The following is a 19,621-nucleotide window of genomic DNA, read 5'->3' on the forward strand; positions in this document are numbered from 1 at the left end:
TACGGACCCTTCACAACGACTGGTAGCCTTTGCCCGTGCAGTCAACAATGTCCCGGCATTTCATCTTGACGCATCTAGAAGGCTTTCCGAGAAGGCTGTTTCTGTTTCTTGCAACTAAATTGCGGCTTCATCGGTAGCTCTGTTTTGTGCGCCACCTCTGGAACTCGCCGATACCTTAAGTCTTGCCTCTTCAGCCTCGAGCGTTGCCCTATTCGTTCAATCATCCGAACCGTTGGCCCTCCAGACTAGACTTCCTCTTGTTTGATTCATGCCTCATGCACCGTGGGAGTCGTGCGCACAGGCTGCTGCTTGCTTGTCTTGAATTATTGGGCGCAGTGTCCTTTCTACCCAATACGCCGCGTTCCGGAGCTCCATCTTGGGTGAACCTGGACCAAGCCTCATTAGATCGGCTGGCGCCGAGTCATTCGACCGGAGCGCGTCCGGCGTTGAAGACATTACGTATCTGTCTCTCTGCTCTGGTTCTAGTGCTGTGGAAGGGAGCCAGTCGCACAAATCCCGAGGGCCAAGGACCCATTTCACCCTGCACATCAAATGTTTGAACAGCTGAGGATGATCAACGAAGAAAGTTGAAACCGAGGTAGCATCCAGCTGCCCGCAGACGAATTATCGAAGCGAGTCCGTTCCTCCTGTGAAGTCATACTCAGGGATCGGTGTTTGGTCGGGCAATGCATCTCGTCTGCACCGAAGTCGCAAGTCAAGTCTTTACTTCCCAGGGTATCCTAACAATATCAGATGCCTGCTTGGAGGGTATTCGGACGTGTGCATGGCCGAGAAGTCAGAGGGCCAAATGGCTCTGCAGCATCGAGACACAAAGTCTGCATGCATACAATAATTCCCTGCCAAGAAGAGACTGATCATCTCGTACGGCGAGACCCTTAGTATCCACACGTGGATTGGTGAAGAGTGATGAGCGGCGTGCCATGCAGTATCGAGATTGCGGCATTTCAAGCCAAACCCCGCTGCGGCGCCTGGCTCTCAATGTCTTGAAGGATGGCCGAACGGTGGGCAAACGCTGACGTTGCCGTTGCCGTCTCCGCGATCTCGGCCGGGAAGTTGATAAGATGTAACACGAACGTTGGGGGCTCCGTGCCTGCGGGGTGCTGCGTGGATGGTGGTGTCAGTGTCAGTGGCTCGTCAGCCACGCATGCGTGGGCGTCAGTCAAGGTGTGCGTCGTAACGGTCGACTGGGTCGGGGAGACGATTAAGGGAAACCGATATCGATGATAGACATGATCGCCTCAAAGGCATGATCCAACATTTGCATCCAGGCGTGGCCATCACATGCAGGATGCAGTCAGTTGTGGAGTTCGACGTTGCAAGTCTGAACTGGACAGAGGTCCGGTGGAGGGGTTTGAGATCGAAGCTCAAACCAAGATCGCATAGAGATCCGGTGTCTTGCGGGCACGACGTTGAAAGCCCTTGTTGCAACTCACTTGAGGACAATAAGCGAGAGAGTCCCCTGGAGATCTACAGCTCTTTTGAGCCCCCACCATGCACCATGATTCTTGGTGAGCTAGGACTCGTGGAAGAATCATGGCAGAAGGCGTGTGCCATAACCGACGGCGTTGAGCATCATTGGATCAAGAACAGTGACCGTTAGTTACGCCCAGACGATGCGCATGCATGCCAACATGGTAACCGATCCAAAGCTTGTTGGACGAGGAAATGATGTGCCGAAAACGAGGGTCGTTTGCAGCGGTGCAGCAGCTATCCACGTCCCGTCAAGGGTCGGCAGACTTCTGTTTGTAATTGCTCGCTTTGCGCGGCTGAGGAGCAAAGACAGCATCTCTCGCGGACTGCTCCATAATCCATAACCCATGGCTTTCTGGGCCTCTAGTTTTGAAAGAACGATGAAAATGCCTCGGACTCTCCAAACAACCCACGCTCTGTAGCTGATGGGCCGGAGGAGTATGCATATCCGTCTACCACCTCAACATGTTGTCGATCATAGGTAGTGTCTACCACGGTAGGTAATGCGTCCGTCTCCGGGAGAAATGTCCCACACCGCTTTTCAAGCATACGCACCGTGGCACCTCAGCGACGAAACATTTCCACGCTGTAGATGCTGCATGCCCTGGAGGCCAATGCACGCTGCTGCTACTGCTGCTTCTCCTCCTCCTCGTTGCTCCAGCTCTGGTTCCGCTCCTGCTCTTTGGCTCTGAGACATGGCAGAACCGTCGGCGAAATTGGGATTCGGGCCTGCAGCGCTTAGCGTTGACTTGGTAGGCGGCGTGCCAAGTTGCCAGTTTCTGCCAGCCAGCAGCGCCAGGGGCCATGTCGTCCCTGAGGAGCAAAGTGTCAAGTGCCTCGCGCAGCCCACCCATGCGACGGTGAATTCATCCGGAGCGGGAGCGAACTCTGGGAAAGGCAGCAGGGTGTGCACGGCGAGCGTTAGGCTCGTTTTAGTTGTAGCGGCTAGCAGGGATGGAGCAGCCAGGCAGAGGCCTGGCGTCCCGAAGTTGGGCTTGGCTGCGCTTTGGGGTGCCATTATCGAAGCTGTCATTCGTCGTGCCCGGCGTGGACCGCCATGGGAGGGTGGGGGGTTGTCCTTCTGCTCCGCTTCTGCAGGTCTTCGATGCACCGTGTTCCCAGCGTTCCATTGCCTCCACCGTATCCGTGAGGAATGACGGTAGCTGGTAAGGCGAGGCAGGGTGCTCGACATTGCCAACCCACAGCGCGCTCCCGCCTGTACCAGGACCCTAAGCCCAGCCTTCGACCGACAGACCGCCTTCCTCACTGTAGTGGTGAAGTATGAGATCGCGTTTCTGCCATTTTTTTTTTTTTTTTTTTTTTTTTAACCCTCTGTGACATGCTTGCCGACGTCTTGGGGGTTTTTGGTGGGTGCAATATCTTGAGCTTGTCTCCGAAGTGCGTATATCAGCATCTGTCGTTGTCTGAGTAGTAGACTTCGGTTTTGCCGGAGGCTTCGAGCCCCTCATCTCGTATACAATAGAAGCCTCGGTCGTCTTGCGCCTGCTCCTCGGTGACATTCTCTTCTGTGTGCCTTGGCCAAAAAGTTGTTGCAGTCGTTCTAGACGGTCAATCACCGAAGACGGATAGCGGCTGCTGTATGCACGAGAGACAGTCATGGAGCATGGGGTGGCTAAACAACAGGCCTCCCCCCGACACTAAACGTCTGGTTATGAGTCAAGCATGGCAGCGTAAATGCGGTTGTGCGGCAGCCTTGTCCATTCACGTCGTAGAATATTCATCCGTCGGTACCGTAAGATCCACCAACGCAGTAAAAAGACTGGGCAATTTCGTAGCTCTTGACGTTGATTTCCTTTGGTGACCGCCACGACCTTTACTGCCAGCCGGAGCTCTCGTACAAAGTTTTGTGGAAATCGCCTGCCATGAAACTTGGGCTTGGCATGAGCTCGCTGCGCAGTACGCATAGTACTAGAGAGAGTGCTTTCCAAGATACCCTTCATCGTGGGTCATGGCCGATCGGACGATTGACGCCAGCAATTGGCTTGCGCGTGGTGACGTCTCAGCTGGTAAGGCAGGACGACGATCGTTTGCAAGACAGCGCCCACCAGCCTCCCTCCCTCCCTCCCTCCCTCCCAGCCCAGCTTGGAGCGGTTCAGGCACAGCGGATATCTCAGACAACAGCGGCACAGGCGCCGAGCCAGCCTCTTCGAATTGCCTTGCTGCTTTTCGCATAGCCCAGCGTACCGGGTTACTCGAAGGGGCGGGTTCGCATGGCCATGATGGGCAACGTGGATCGGGCCTGTGCGCGAAATGTTGGTCTTGAACTTGAGAGGTGATGAAATCAGGAATGGTCCCGCTGTCCCAGGTACTATGGTACGTATCCATCCGCATAGAATTGTGTCGTAGGCGGTGGGCGAGGGATGGCAAAGCCTGGAGCTGCCTTGCAAATCGACGGGTTCCAGTAAACACAAGGACCTTGACCTTGTCTCTGGCCAGGGAAGCTCTCCAAGATACTGGGTCAATCACGTAACGGGCTGGATCCCGCTCCGTCCCCTGTGCTTGAGAGCTGGTTGAACATGGGAATTGGCCTCAGAGCCCCTCCTTAGCCGTCTGCTGGTAATTTTCTCGGAGTTGAAGAGTTGTGAAGGAAAGTAGCAGGTGGTGGTTGAGATTGCATTGGACGGTGATGCGTGTTAGTGGTTGCGGTGGATGGACAGTGACAAAGGATGTGTAGGCACACCCTCGCTTGCGCGCCGTCTCGAAAGAGGGCCCAGGGGACCTTTTTTTTTGGGGGCCGTCTGGGATGGTGCCGGTACTGGGGAACGGGTGCCGCTGGCGGCTGGATATGTGGCGAGAAGCAGATCCAGGAACGGGTTCGATGCGGTGTACGGATACCTAGCGCGGTGCAGCGGCAGAGGGCGATGATGCTGATGGTGGTGAGGTGGTTGAGGTTATGGAGTGTCGACTCTTTCTTGCAAGTTGCAGCATGGAGGTGGATGGATTGATGGGTGCTGGGAAAAGAGGCATATCCGTCGCGCGGTGAGGACGGCAGTGGTCGCAGGCAGGTCCACGTCTCGATTAATGAGCATGCGCAGTGTAGTGCTTAGAGACCAATGGGTGGTCCGTCAGAATTGCTTCTTTTCCGGCCGTGGGAGAAAAAAGGTCCCTTTCCCTTTGGATGCCCTGGCGCCCCTGGTAGAGCCGCCAGCGAGTTCGAGTCGTTGCTTCTTTCTCGTCTGTTGTTCCTCCGCTGGTGGGGCGTGCCATGCTTGTTGTCGACTGAGATACCCTGTCACGCCTGTTCTGCTTGCCTTACCTTACCTTCTCGCGTGTTGTCATTCGTCGAGGTTGGGCTCTTTGCACTGGGGGACTTGAGGACGCGCTTGCCTGCCAACTCTTTCCTTCCTTCCTGCTGGCTTCCCGCGCCTCTTTCCTGATGTTGAAGCCTCCGTCGTTCATGCGGAGCCGAAGCAGAGCAGGAGCTGTAGCTGGAACTGGAGCAACACGGGCGGGCAGGGGCAATGGAGAGGTGCTCCATGGTAGTGTACTTGCTACTTCACTTTTTCGGATGTCGCAGCTACCTCCTACCCACGCAGCACTGTCACTCCTGCCTCGTCCGAGTACGTAGTGTGTCTGGTCCGTCTCTCTCTCTCTCTCTCTCTCTCGTCCTTTTTCTTTTTCCCTCCCAACTACCTGCCACACCTGTCTCGATGTTGGCTAGGTATTGAAGGCAAAAGAGGGAATGGACGGCAGCCAGAACAGACACCAAACGCCGTGAACCTTACTCTGCCACTCTAGTCCCTAGTCGCCCACCGTTTGCTGTTGTCGAGTCACACTATGGTCCGTCGAAGACTCACTGACCGTTAAGGTGTGTGTCTGTGTGGCGGCGGCGGCTGCCATTCGTCCGCATCTTGTTCCCGTCGTCGTCGTCCTCCAGTTGGTTGTTTGGTTGCCTGCCTTGCATTGGCTTTCTTTGGCCGTGCCCCGATGTAAGCCAAAAGGGAGCCTTCACTTTTACCTGGAGAGCAATGGAAACCTAAGGCCCGGCCGGCTCAACCAGGTTCACTACGATGCCCCTTCCCGCATCACCATCGCCTGCCTTCCGAGTCTAAACCACCGTAGTGCCCGTATGGCTTGCTAGACATTACATACAAACAGTCCTCCTGCTCCGTACAGAGTACATGTCACTCCCCTGCTGCCCTTCTCCTCTCCTTCGTAGTGTCCCCTCCGTCCAACGCCCCCAAACGTCGGCCGAGCTCTGCCTTACGGATACCCTCCGCGCGTGGTCCTCACCTCCTTCATCTTGGACCGATCTATGGAACCTTGAGCCCGGACTGGCTACACAGGTGCAGGTACCTCGACACTGGGTCAACCTGGATCTGATCTTGAGTCGAGTCAACACTCGCATGCGCATCTCCAGCTCCCCCATACTGCAAGCCTTCTTATTCTTAACCCCTTCCCCATCCCGTCGCCCCTACCTTTCTCGCATTCCACTCCTACCTACCCCGAGGTTTGCTTTTTCCAAATCATATATACTTGGATTGGCCCCCTCGTAGCTTTGAAAGACTGCACATACATCTTTGTTGTTATTACGATCATTCTACCCCACGTACGAGCAGCATATCTTCGTTACCGCCTTGCAACGAACCGGTTATAAGACGACCACTTATAATCACAACAAACAGCGTCGTCGTCCACGCAACCTCAGACATCATCCTCTCCTTGGACCGCTGCGACCTGATCGAATAGCATCTCACACTATCGATGGGCCCTTTCGTCTTCCTCAACAAGACACAATCAAAGAATCGGACCTACCGTCGAGTCGCAGCACCTTTGCAAAGGAACAATTCCGCTGTCAGCAACACTGCCGCCGCCGGTCGGATTTAGTTCCTCGAACACCGGACGCTAAGAACCGTAGGGCTTTGCGTGCCTCCATTACGTGTTGCCCCTTGGTTAAGAAATCGCCTCTGCCGGCTTTCGATCCGAATCTACTGGTCATTACCAATACCGAGCCGTCTCTCTTCCGTCGTCTCCGTCGTCGTCGTGTCGTCGTCGTTCCCGTTGTCGCCCCCATCGGCCCCCCAGCCCACCTTTATTTGCCTCCCCGGTCACCCACGGTGAATTGCCAGCGGCCCAGTGCTTCTGGTACGCATACTATTTTATTGGCCCAAACTCTCCAGCAGCCGACCAGGTACACAACGGCCATATACCTTTTGTCGAGTCCTCCTCACAAAACGCAGTTGACCTTTTGCGACTGCAGCGACAACAAAAAGATCGAGAGAGTAACAAAAAAAAAAAAAAAAAAAGTTACTCGGCAACGCAAGAATCAGGAACACCAGCTCCTCACACACGGAATACACCCCTCCCCCTCTGCATCACACTCAGTACTAGTCGAGACCGGACTCGATCTCCTTTTTCGGGGCGCATCCGCCGGCTGCAGCAGGTGGCCCGATTTAATAACTACCCACAAAAAGGGTCGAGAAACGTTCTGGGTGCCACGGTCCCCTACCTAACCCAATACAACGGCTACTTCCCAGCTGACATGAGGAGCGCCTTTCGCTGGTTAAACCCAACAAGTACCGAGGACCCGTCCAACCGGTCCACCGCCGCCGCCCACAACAGACAAGACAGGCGCACGCCCATTACAAGTGACTGCGCCAGCGCCGATAATATTAGTTATCGTGCGTCGGCGTCCTCATCTGCTTCTGACAACGCCTTCGCTTCTCCTTCACCAGGCTCCTCCAACTCAACCTCTCTTACCCCCAACTCGCCTTCCCCTCAACCCCTCACACCCACCGACTCTTTTGACGTGCCTGATTCCCGTCCAAGTGTGTGGTCGTCCAAGCCAATCACCATCGCCACGCCCACTCGCGATCTCTCACGCTCCCCCTCAGCTGTCCCCGCCAAATCCAGCTTCGAAAGAAATCCCTTCCAGCTGCCCGACGAACTCCTCAACTTTCCTCCCATCCCGACCCAGAGCATCGATATGACCACTGGCCCCGCCATGGATTCGGCCATGGGTCGGAGTCGTCAGGACTCCTTTGTCAGTGCTGGCCCCAAGCCCATTTCTATGGCCAACCCCAATCGCGATCATGTCAACCGCCAAAGACGTGAGAGTCTCGGTCTTGCTGGCAGCCTGATGGGCGGCAATTCCAGCTGGGCCCCCATGTCATTCGGTAGCTTCATTCGCGACGAGTAAGTTTAATCCTGTCTACCCCTCAAGAGACGCGTCTCCTCGGCGTCGCCAAACCCACAAATTTCGTGAGACTCGCGCAATACAGTACCCCCTCACCTCCTCCAGAACAATAGATCGCTGATTTTGTTGCGCTAGTATTGCCATGGCCGGCACCTCGCCCTTTGCTCACCAGGCATCGCCATCTTTCCACTCCGGCTCGTACTTGCCTAAGCTGGAGGCCAGCTTCATGAAGGACTTCACCTGCTGCGGCCTTAACCTACCCAACCTGCACGATCTTCTCCAGCATTATGAGGAGTCGCATACTCAGCCGAGCCCGAATACTGCGCGCAATGCGCCCTTCTCGGTCATGTCTACACAACCGTCTTCCAGAGCAAGCAGTGTAAGACCGCAGACTCAGCAACAAAATACGGCTTCCTTGTCTCAACTCGGCCAACAGAGCCGTCCGGGTTCGAACCTGGGTGGCGGCATCGGAGGCATCGGCATGCAATTAGGCCAGCAAAACATGTCGGGCCAGCAGAGCCAAATGTCACATTTGGATGAGATGGAGACCGTCGGCGACATGGAGATGGATGACGCGCTTGGGCACATGGAAATGGACGACAGCCAGACCCAGCAGCGAACAATGTCCCAAACTCGCACAATGTTCGGTCAACAGCAAAGACCGCAGCTGCATGTCAACGCCTCGGGCCTCACTCAGGGATTGCGGACATCTCAGCCAGCGACGCCTGCAGCCGCGAGCTTTGGCCTGCAGCACAACCCCACCGTTTCCTCCGTAAACACGCCTACGCTCACCACGCAGCAAACGCCTCAGCAGCAACGGTCGAACAACGGTTTTCTCCAGAACTCTCAGATGCAGTCTATGGATGACATGGACGAGGATCTGCCCGGCATGCCAATGGGCGGCAACATGGAGCTGAATGGATCAAACTTTGGGGATGTGAACCTTGGCAACTCCAGCACGAACCCCGAGTTCTGCATCAATGATCCTGCCAAGCACCTCTATAGTCCTGGCGGCGCACTTAGCAACCAGCAACGGGCTATTCAGCAGCACCTTATTGGAATGGGTTTCGATCCAAGCCAGCCCAACAGCCCTGCCAACAAGGCCCTTATCCAGAAGTTTGGCGCAATGATGGTTCCCGAGGAGCACAAGCCATTCAAATGTCCCGTCATCGGCTGCGAAAAGGCGTACAAGAACCAGAATGGCCTCAAGTAAGTTTGCAATGACTCTATTGGTGTGGAACTTGTGCCTGACCATGACTCAAACAGGTACCACAAAACTCACGGCCACCAAACGCAACAATTGCACGAAAACGGCGACGGAACCTTCTCTATCGTCAACCCCGAAACCAGCGCACCCTACCCTGGCACTTTGGGCATGGAGAAGGAGAAGCCGTTTTCCTGCGATGTGTGTGGCAAGCGCTACAAGAACCTGAACGGTCTCAAATACGTTAGTTGTGCCCTATCATCGCACTGGCAAGACGCCGAGGCTGACCCGAAGCACAGCACAAAGGACATTCCGCACCGTGCAACCCCGACTTCAAGTTCCTGGCTGCGGGGCTCCAGAACCTCACTAGCCTACCGGGTCTCATGGAGAATTCCATGTCAAACCTTCCTGGGATCGGCGAGGACCAGATGATGTAGGCGCACGGCGGCAACGTCGTTTGGCGGGATTTCCCCGATCGATTCATCCCCCACGTGGTACTGAACTTTGCCACGGTCAAGGGGATCTATTGAATCCTCAGCAACATCCCGGCTTGGGGCCTGGAAGCGTCCAACCAGAAACCCGATCCCACGGAGTCGGTTTGCAGCATATCGTGCGGCGTTTGATTGCTTTCGCGGACATTTTATTTTCGGTCGATTATCAGCTCGACCAAGTCTGCTCTTATCCGTTTTATACCCTCATAGACTTACTAGTGACGTTTTGCGACCGACCACGATACACCCCCCTCTAGAATTAATACGAGCCTCGGAGACGGCTGGGGACAGACAGCTGCGGGCAATGGAAGGACACCAGTGTTGCTCGACTTCCCAGCGCTTCAGTCTTCTTTGTCAATAGTTGACAACCTCATGTCGGGGTGTCTTTTCGACCTTTTCCCACTGTTGTGGTTGCTACTGGTAACCCCCAATTTCCCGGAAGCACAGGATGTTGTCCAGGAATACGAACGAAGGAAAGAAGGAAAAGCAAAAGGGAAGAAAAGAATTGCATGAAGTGCAGAACGAACATACGTGGCCTGACGGGTCTTTACGAGTTTGGACTATGACGAGGAGAAAAAAGGGCTGGATGGTTGTTTTTACAAAGAACTTGGGTCATTAAGCGGCCTGGCCTCCTTTTCTGGGATGGCGATCTCCCCTCGACAGCGTTTGTAGCTAGGGCAAGGATAGTTGGTTGATGAATGTGATTATGCGGGCGTTGTACGACGGGTACTGGTTGGGAAAAGTTGAAGTTGTATGTTGCGAAGTTTTTTTTTATCAAAAAATAGACTGAATGGATTGAGCTCTCGCAAAAGAGAACAAGTATCGTATCTTGTCCTGACATTGATATATGGGATATCTCGTCTACAGGTCCTCAACTCCAGCGCGTGTCCCTCCTGTAAAGCAGCTTGCATAAAGAATGAACAAGGCAAGCAAACCCAACACCAGCATATGCGATAAACAACTACCCATGCGCCCCATTGGTGATCCCACGTGAACCGCTCCGTCGTCAATTGCAAGCCGTCGAACCGCAGCACAGGCAGTGCCTAGCTAGACGCATGTTCTCATATTTCCTGATGAGAACCACCCCACGTTGGTGTAAATCCATCGACTTGGCTTCATGGCATAACTCATGTCATCTCCATCCCGTCTTCGTCATCGGCCTCGCTGTCAAGAAGCTGCGTGTGGTTGCTACTGATGCTCTCCTTTCGGCTTACAATAGAGCATCCATCGCCGAAGCGGGTGCCAGCCAAACCACCAACGTACTCAAGCTCATCGCCACCAACAACACGCCCCTCCATGTCTATCTCCTGTGATAGCTCGACCAGTGCAGCACGCGGCAAGCGAAGGAAACCCTGAGTCCGAACTATCCGGCCCCAGTGTAGGAGGCAGAATTGTGCCGCACGTTTCCGCAGCCAATCCTCGTTGGCAAGTCCAGCACAGTGCCAGATGATGCAGGCATGGTCAACATCCAGCTCCTTCGACAGCCGGTTCACACAGAGTAACCGCAAATGTGGTATTCCGTAAATGTTAGACATGACGAGTAGCCCGGCCACATCAGACAATTCGGTGGTGGCGCCACTTTCATTTACTGATGTACCGTGAATGCTGTCTGTGTAGAGATAGTAGAGGAATGCTTTCACAACAGTGTAGGGCTCTGGAATATGCATTCTCTTCGTGTGAAACTCAGCCATTTGAGAGTTATAGAGGCGGGCAAAGTGTGGCCAGCGAGCCTGAAGAATAAGCTTGTGAACGTGAATAGGCTGTGAGGTGGGTGCATCAGGGGCGAGCCAGTTCTGATCTGCTGAAGCGTTGACATTTCGGCTTATCATATCGTCGTCCTCATAATCGCCCTCTGACGCGGTGATACTAAAGTCGGTCCCGCTGCCTGTCTCTGGAGGCTGGTCAAAAAGTTTGGCTAGGTCGGCACCAAGACCTTTGGACGGCTGGTCTATGACTCTCGTAGTTGGCCGGGATTCTGTGCGCGGCTCGGAAGAGATATTACTTCCAAGGAAGCCGTACCGACGAAGATCCATCTCCATAATATCACTAGTCACAGTCAGTATGGTATCCGGCTCATGAGGAGCGGTGCAGCTCACCTTAGGTATTCCTCGAAACCGTTAGGGCCAAGGTCGGCTGCGGCAGGATCGGTGGGACATCCGAGGAGCCACGCCTTCGTGCCATCCTCATTCATCGTGCAATAATGCCAGCGGTACCCGTTTTTGAATATTTCACGACCTTCGGCAAGCTTTTGCCACCTTAGTGTTGGGAGATCTAAGGCCGACAGTGAGCATTCCTTAGATGTGATGATTGTCGATGGCGTGACGAAATCAAGTAGTGCACCTGACGAGTAGACATGAAAGTGAATCCCAGAACCCTGAGAGGGTATGTTGGGGCCGGACACAAACTTTAAAGACGAGATCGTTCCAGGTGCCATCGGGGCGAACGTCTTGAGTTGAAAAGATGGTGGGTTGACCTGTTGGGTGCGAGAGTTGGCGGCATAACCAGAGGCTCCGACGGCTGGGGGAGGATGGGATAGTGTGTATGGCTGTCTCGGGGAGCCGACTGTTCGACTTGTGCCTGTTTGTCGGTCGAAGATGCCGACATGAGGAGAAGATTCGAAGGCTGGACTGCCTTTCAGATCTAACCACCACAAATCTCCAATCTTGTCCATGTCCTCGGAGAGGCCGCCGAAGACCCAGACTCGGTCGCCCCAGATGTAAGCGGAGTGGTCGAAGCGCCCCACGAACCGCCATGAACGAGACCATGTGAAGGTCTTCAAGTCGAGGTAGCATATATCATCGAGCACGTAATTGTCATGGCCAGTTATGCCGCCGACTATGAACAACTTGTCTTCGTGGAGAACAGCGGCATGCCTAGCTCGTCCTTTTGGAACGGGGCCCGTCACCTGCGGTTGTGTCCAATGTGCCGTCTTCAAGTCGAACATTATCAGGTCTGAAAGATACGTCCTATGCTCGTTCTCGCCGCCAAAGACAAGCAATTTGTCGCCTTGGTACAAGGTAGCCGTGTGGCCTGCAGTTAATTGTTAGGCGATGACGAGGCAGCGGGATGAAAGCTGCAATTACTTACCCATACGCACACCGGGGATATCGCCGTAATTGTCTACCAGGCTCCATTGATGGCTGATCAAATCCAGCTTGAGAACATGGTTGTACACCTCATCGGTGTATTGGTCAAAGCCTCCAAAAGCGTATATCTGATTGTTGCCGCAGTAGGTGACGGAGGCATTGACGAGACAAGCAGGGCGCTGGCCTAGGGTCCTCGTGATTCGAGGTCGGTATCCATCTAGCGTTCCTCTGTTTTTAATAGGGGAGTTGGGCATGATGTAGGTATTGTTGCTTGATGCCGCGGAACCTGGAGTCTGGTCCATCGGCGACGGCGTCGGCTGCTGCGATGGCGTCGAAGAAGAGGACGACGCTGGTAGAGCCTGGTTCGTCGGGACGCCAAAAAGAGACTGTGAAGGGGGCACTGGAGTTCCTGGTTGAGGCTGCGGCTGAGCCATGGTGAGCGGACAGGGTAGAGTTCTCGAGTGCTATAAAATCATCCCAATTGTGGCCGAGGTCGCAACGAGGATTCGCCGGCCTTGAAGTCTGCGGGTACGGAGGTGGAGGGCCGACAGCGAGGAAGAGGAGTCTCGGAGGAGGTTGACACCACAGTGGGTAGTGCAGTGTCGCCTGGTGTCGTGTCGTGTCGTGTTTTGTCTTCGTCTCTGTTCGAGGTTGCGGATTCGCAGAGACGAGAAAAGAGCAGATGCGGATGGGGGACTCGGATGGAGGGTGCAGGCGCGAGTGCAATCTCGATAGAGATAGTGGACAGGCGATAACGAGATGGCGCTGCCGTCGCACGCTGCGATGGTGGAGGTCAAATGTTCCTGCATTGACAATCCGAGGCCTCTCTTAATTTTGGGCAACCACGGGCCATACTCAATGTCCCGCCGCTCAGTGCAGTGGTCCACGTTTGCACCAATGCCGCACCCTGCACACTTGCGCAGGCGCTGCACCTCTGTCGTGGCAACTGCCAGGGAAGGGGCCCCTCCCCTAATTGGGTAGCCCGGTTGACGGCAGCAGCCGGCCCTCAAAAATTTGCTGCTCGTGACTGACTGCCCGTCCACCGCTGGTGCAGTCTGTCATTGGTGGCGTCAGAGGCTCCACTCTGTCAGTCGTGGTCGACCCCCAAGCCGCTTCCGCTTCCACATCCACATCCACCACCGTCCTCTAGGTGAACATGGCCCGAGCGTCGTTGCCCGGCCGCAACAATGGTGGGGCACAAAGTAAATAAAAGAGGTCGAGAGCTCCTGACCAGCTTGAAGACATCTCTTCTCTGTACCAAACCTCATCACTTCGCAAACCTCCTCAAACCTCCTCAATCGCTCTCGATCCAAGCTCTTGAGCTTGGTGATTCTCCCCATCAAACCTCTGTTTCCAAGAACAATCAAGTCCGCTAGATCTCATCGCTGTCATCGGCCATTTGATCGCCCCATCGACTTCGAGCACTTCTTGCGCCTGCACCACTTCGACTTTTCGAACAATTGAAACAACGACAAAATACTAACAAACAACACAAATCCAGGAACCTTTAGCTAGAGTCTCTTGGAGCTCGTTCGACATTCGGAGCTCTCACACTCATCCCTCTTCCTTCGACGGACTTCGTTGCCCTCGTTGGAGACTTACACATCGTCGCTACGATATCCCACACACCACACACGCATACAGTATCCAACATGGCCACTGCATCAGTATCGACTCCTATCAAGTCCCACAAGGGACTCTTCTCTTCCCGTACCGCTGGCGGACGCATGCCCTTGACCCCCTCTCCCCGTCAGCACTCCACCACCTCCATCTCAGCAAACCTGAACTCTTCCCCGTTCACCCCTGAGAAGCAGTCGAGCAATGACACCTACCGGGCAACTGGCAAGTCCACCTACAGTGGCAACCTCACCGCACACCTCGCAAGATCCACCACCAACAAGTTGTCTCACCGCGACTCCCCCAAGTCCAACATTGCCAGAGGCGTCTCCACCCCCCGCAAAGCCCTTGAGCTTGGCGTCTCTGACTTCACGTTGACCGGCACCGGAATCAAGACTCCTTCCAGCTCCAAGGCCAAGAAGGGCTCTCTGAGGCAAAAGACCGCCAAGACCACCGTCAACTACGGTGCCGACAGATTTATTCCCAACCGCGGCGCCAGCTCTGCCATCGCCAACGCCGGAAGCAGCAAGCTCGACAGGCCTGACAAGAAGTCCAAGTCGAGCGCCAACGAGGCCTCCAATGTCCTTTCATCCGCTACGGATGACGCCATCGCCGCCTTGGAAGGTCTGAACATCGACGAGGAAGAGCCTGCCACTTACTCCCGCCCTTCTCCCAACACCGTCGCCTACCAAGACTCCCTCGCCAACGCTTGTGGTGTCAGCCTCAACACTCGCATTCTTCAGTTCAAGCCCGCGCCCCCTGAATCTTCGAAGCCCATCGACCTTCGCCAACAGTACAATCGCCCTCTCAAGCCTGCAACTGCAACCTCTGCTCAGTTCCGTCGTCGTGTCGCTACAGCCCCTGAGCGTGTTCTCGACGCCCCCGGACTTATCGATGACTACTACCTCAACCTGCTCGACTGGAGCTCCGGCAACCAGGTCGCCATCGGTCTTGAGCGCAATGTCTACGTTTGGTCTGCCGACGAGGGAAGCGTTAGCTGTCTTCTTGAGACCAGCGCTGACACTTACGTTAGCAGCGTCAAGTGGTCTGGCGATGGCGCATACGTTGGCGTCGGCCTCGGCACTGGTGAGGTCCAGATCTGGGACGTTGCTGAGGGTCAGAAGGTCCGCAGCATGTTTGGCCATGACACGCGCGTTGGCGTCATGGGCTGGAACAAGCACCTTCTCTCTACTGGCGCCCGCAGTGGCCTCGTCTTCAACCACGATGTCCGTATTGCGGAGCACAAGGTTGCGGAGCTCGTCTCGCACACCTCTGAAGTCTGTGGTCTCGAGTGGCGTTCCGATGGTGCTCAGCTCGCCACCGGCGGCAACGACAACCTCGTGTCCATCTGGGATGCCCGTTCTCTGTCGGTCCCCAAGTTCACCAAGACCAACCACAAGGCCGCCGTCAAGGCTCTCGCCTGGTGCCCGTGGAACATGAACCTTCTGGCCACTGGTGGTGGTTCGTACGATCGCCACATCCACTTCTGGAACTCCACCTCCGGCGCCCGCGTCAACAGCATCGACACTGGCTCCCAGGTCACCAGCCTCCGCTGGAGCCCTCACTACCGTGAGATTGTCAGCTCCAGTGGTTTCCCTGACAACTCTCTCAGCATCTGGAGCTACCCCACTTTGGTTCGCAACGTTGAGATCCCTGCGCATGAGAGTAGGGTCTTGCACAGCTGCCTCAGCCCCGACGGTCAGATGCTTGCTACCGCAGCTGCCGACGAGAGCTTGAAGTTCTGGAAGGTGTTCGAGAAGAAGGCCGGAGCTGGCGCTGGCGTGGGTAGCAGCGGCTCCTCTGCCAAGGCAGACATGGTCAAGCAGATGACCATCCGGTAAACGTCTCATTGACCAAGCCTGGCGAATGTCGGTACAACGACGTCAACAAATGTAGGTATATCTCCCTCTGGCATTTGTCGGTCATGGGTTCCTAGCGGGTTGGGGTTCATCTTCAGCGAGGAGTTTGGGATTTTTTGCATCCGACTCTACGTGGCACGAAAGAGCTTCTCCACGATGGGAAATGAAATTGCTTGGTCATGAATTGCGGCACACGATACCACCACTGATAGCTGTTTCGGCTTTGGAGAACGGGGATTTGTAATTTTTTGTTTGGGGAATGGAATTGTACGGTTTACAGCTACGTGCTTCACGTATTCGAGATTGCAGCATCGGTTAAGTAACAAGATGCCTCTCGCAATATATACTATAAAAAAAAAAAAAAAAAAAAAAACACTCGGGGTTTTTTTCAATATGCATCATTGAAAGTGTCGTGAAGGCTTCAATTTTTGGGTCGTGGTACCTTGCAGTGAAAATACCTTAGAAGGCAGGGGCTCAAGTGGAGGGTCCCTCCTTCTCCCCCGCGTTCCCGATAATCCATGCAGATGCCATCTTATCGCGTTATCCAATTCACCCAAGATAATCGGTTTAGTGGGGCTCGGGTGATCCTCAGCCTTTCCGCTGCCGCTGCCGCCTAACGTGCTGAGGCTGACTAATATCAATCGCCTGTTCTCTCAATGTCGAAAGGAAATCTACCGAACAAAGGCAACCTAGACCCATACACAACCACCGCCGAAAACAGGGCCCCAACAAGACGTCCTGCCACGACCCGAGCCTCACATTTCCGACGAGAGCGTATCGCACAAAAACAAATACCAGGCTTGCAGTTTCCTTTCCCTGCGTGCGCGTGCCATTCTGGGCAGCGAGAGTGGTGGACCAGGCAAGCGATCCTCCATCGGCAAATCAACCAAAACCTGGAATCTAGGAAGCACACCCAGCCAGTTTGGTGCTTATCAATTGCGACATCGATTCAATCGAGAAACAAGAATCGAGAAGGAACTCCGATCCGGTACCCGTGACACCGCAGTCATCCATCAGTTCGCTATAGCATCAGCAACCTTCACCGAGACACCACCGGACGTTCCTCCGCTAGCCGAGTGATAACCCGCCCACCAACGCCAACATGTCCAACAACGCCGTTGGCAACGTCTATGAGCAGATTATCAATGAGGTAATCAACTCATCGCGCGTCGATTTCGAGGAGGGCGGTGTAGACGAGAACGTGTTGGAGGAACTTAAGAAGGGCTGGCAGGAGAAGTTATCGCAACTCGAGGTCGCAAGCTTCCCATGGGATCCCAAACCAGATGCTGCACCCCCCGCTGCTCCGGCACCCGCACCTGCCGCACCCCCACCGCAAGCCGCCCAGTACTCGCAGGCCCAGCTGAGTCCTCAGCTGCCTCTACAAGGCGTTCCGCTTCCTGGTCCTGCCCCCGGAAACCCTGCTATTAAGGAGGAACCATACATCAAGCCCGAGCCTGGCGTCCAGAATGTTGCCTTGAACCCGTCTCAACAGGAAGGTAGCAACCAGGCTGCCTTCCGCGCTGCCCAGCACATCAGAGGTCAGTTCGGCGAGAAGGGTGCCGGCTCAATCAACGCGATTCAGTCCTCTGCTACAAACAGACCCGCCGGCCAGCCTCCCATGCCGCAAATGCCCGGCCAGCCTGCCCAGCAACAATATCGCCCACCCCAGCCGCAGGGCCAACAACAGCGGCCTGCAAGCAACGGTCAGCCTGGCGTGAACCCCTCGCAGACTGATGGCGCCGATGATGACTTCGACTTCGAGGGCGTCCTGATGCAGCGCAACGCTGACGGCACTCAGCGTGAGCTCGGCCGCGTCGACATTGATCGCATTATCCATGCGCGAATTGCTGCCAACGCAAAGAGCATGGAGGGTGGCGGTCTTATGCTGCCTCTCCAAGAGGCTACGAAACACAAGGCCGCGGCCACCTCGCGCTCCAAGGGCAAGGAACATGGCGTTGCCCCCTACGATGGCTATGACGATGATGAGCTCGACGAAGATGCAATCAACTCGGATCTCGACGACCCTGATGAGGATAAGGATGATGACGAAGTCGACGACGAGGGTCTGGGCCACATCATGCTCTGCATGTACGACAAGGTCCAGCGCGTCAAGAACAAGTGGAAGTGTATCCTCAAGGACGGTGTCCTTACGGTGAACGGCAAGGAGTACGTTTTCCACAAGGCTACCGGCGAGTACGAGTGGTAAAGCAGCCCTTCCGCGCACACCCGAGATACACACCTAGGCAAACCGACTTGCTTCCTCGGGTATGTCGAACCTCGAGCTGGAAATTGCGATTCTATAGACTGGCACGAAGCCAAAATGGCTCGCCCGCCAGAGCCTCGTCGCTATACTTCTGGTCTCTTTTTGCGACAGTTGCCCATATCAATTTCATCATCTATGCGGTTCTCGCTTCGTCACAGCGCAGGCATGGGAAACGAGAAATGTGGAAAAGACTGCACTTCGCGATCAGCACCTTCGACTTGGCCACAGCCTCTTCCTTCGCTCTTAAAATTTTTGCGTTATAAAGTACGAAGTGGTCAAGGGTGCGTAGTCACGAGCGGCGAGAAGGCGAGAGTATGATTAAAAGTTTTCTTAACCGGGGAAAGGGACGACGAGCAACGCAGTCTGGCAGTTTGGTCCGTCCATTTAGGGAGAGGTGCAAGGGACACAGAGTTTTCTTTTCCTTCTTCGTTCGCGTTAGGGAGGCTTTTCTATGGAATGCGGGCCTCCTTTTCACGACAACAAAACAACCAAAAAAAGTGTACAACAGCACCCATGGGTTTTCTCTAGAATAGAACTGCTGCCACAACATTCCTCGCGTGCCTCGGGGTGAGACCGGTCCGTCTTTAGCAGGCTGCTAAGCTGTTCAAGCTTTTGCTTGAATGTGACATTTCAGAAAGGGAGCTCGCGAGTCCCCACCGACGTTTTCCAAAAGCTAGCGATTCTTTTCTTTTCTGGCACATATGATTCCATCACTCTGTTAAGGTTTAAGACAAGAGACAGGTCTAGCCAGCGACACATCCCATCCCGCGGAGGTAGCCCTCTCTCTCTCTCTCTCTTGCTGATGGTGGTGGTGTGTTGAAGCGAACAAACGCCCGTCGGGCCTTCTCTCCAATCCCCCCCGCCCTTCCATTGAAGCCGAGACATGCCTCACGCTCTCGCTTCAACCCGTCACCGCTTCTTCGAAGGTGAGTCTTGTGGAACGCGAGATGCTGTTCTTCTGAATCATCATGGGAAGAAAGAGGCCGGGGAGGGCCCGCGCGGGCGGCCCCCCAAGTGCCGTCGTGGTGGGCGCTATCTGAACGTGAGTTTGAAACATGTGGCATCGCTAAGAGCTTTTCGGGTGCCGGCTCGAGTTTGTTTGCTTGCTTTTTCTTCTGTCCTGGTTGTCTTTGCTATCAGGGTGCGCTTCGGTCCTCTAAAATCTCCGTGTCCGTCTTGGTGATGGGGCCAAGAGGAGACGGGGGAGTATGGATAGATGATGCCAGCAGATGTGGAAACGTGATGATGTTTAGTCTTGGAACTATCGCGGGCAGCTGCTCGGAGGTCAAATACCGGCCGTGTATCTGGATCAAAAATAAGCAGGCTGCAGATGCCACGATCCAGTATCAGACAACACCCAATGTCCTACTAGCTCGTAGGGGCACGTCGATCCCCGGTCACTTACAGAATTCAGTCGCTCACAATCCTTTTGACCAAGGAATGGAACACCGAG

The 19,621-nt window shown here is 54.9% G+C and overlaps 5 protein-coding genes across 5 annotated transcripts; 3 read left to right on the forward strand and 2 right to left on the reverse strand.

Moving 5' to 3' along the window:
• Positions 1-6,994: 6,994 nt before the first annotated feature.
• SFP1 (Transcription factor SFP1) lies at positions 6,995-9,289 on the forward strand (the record flags this gene model as incomplete). The annotated part of the gene is made up of 4 exons (XM_032030383.1): positions 6,995-7,647; positions 7,784-8,857; positions 8,915-9,095; positions 9,152-9,289. 4 exons carry the CDS (start codon positions 6,995-6,997, stop codon positions 9,287-9,289), a joined length of 2,046 nt encoding a protein of 681 aa, XP_031889979.1.
• Positions 9,290-10,470: 1,181 nt separating this feature from the next.
• Positions 10,471-11,534, reverse strand: Rcbtb1 (RCC1 and BTB domain-containing protein 1; the record flags this gene model as incomplete). The annotated part of the gene is made up of 2 exons (XM_066152707.1): positions 10,471-11,389; positions 11,440-11,534. 2 exons carry the CDS (start codon positions 11,532-11,534, stop codon positions 10,471-10,473), a joined length of 1,014 nt encoding a protein of 337 aa, XP_066007898.1.
• Positions 11,535-11,670: 136 nt separating this feature from the next.
• On the reverse strand, positions 11,671-12,863 carry ACBP5 (Acyl-CoA-binding domain-containing protein 5; the record flags this gene model as incomplete). Its single annotated transcript, XM_066152708.1, has 3 exons — positions 11,671-11,683; positions 11,749-12,373; positions 12,431-12,863. 3 exons carry the CDS (start codon positions 12,861-12,863, stop codon positions 11,671-11,673), a joined length of 1,071 nt encoding a protein of 356 aa, XP_066007897.1.
• A 1,218-nt stretch (positions 12,864-14,081) lies between these two features.
• On the forward strand, positions 14,082-15,887 carry slp1 (WD repeat-containing protein slp1; the record flags this gene model as incomplete). Its single annotated transcript, XM_032030381.1, has 1 exon — positions 14,082-15,887. The coding sequence occupies one exon, from the start codon at positions 14,082-14,084 to the stop codon at positions 15,885-15,887; it is 1,806 nt and encodes a 601-aa protein (XP_031889986.1).
• Positions 15,888-17,007: 1,120 nt separating this feature from the next.
• Positions 17,008-18,111, forward strand: toa1 (Transcription initiation factor IIA large subunit; the record flags this gene model as incomplete). Its single annotated transcript, XM_032030380.1, has 1 exon — positions 17,008-18,111. The coding sequence occupies one exon, from the start codon at positions 17,008-17,010 to the stop codon at positions 18,109-18,111; it is 1,104 nt and encodes a 367-aa protein (XP_031889989.1).
• Between the last annotated feature and the right edge of the window lie 1,510 nt (positions 18,112-19,621).

Source organism: Colletotrichum fructicola, assembly GCF_000319635.2.
Source record: "Colletotrichum fructicola Nara gc5 chromosome Unknown KSG_Nara_v1_contig07, whole genome shotgun sequence".
NCBI lineage: Eukaryota > Fungi > Ascomycota > Sordariomycetes > Glomerellales > Glomerellaceae > Colletotrichum > Colletotrichum fructicola.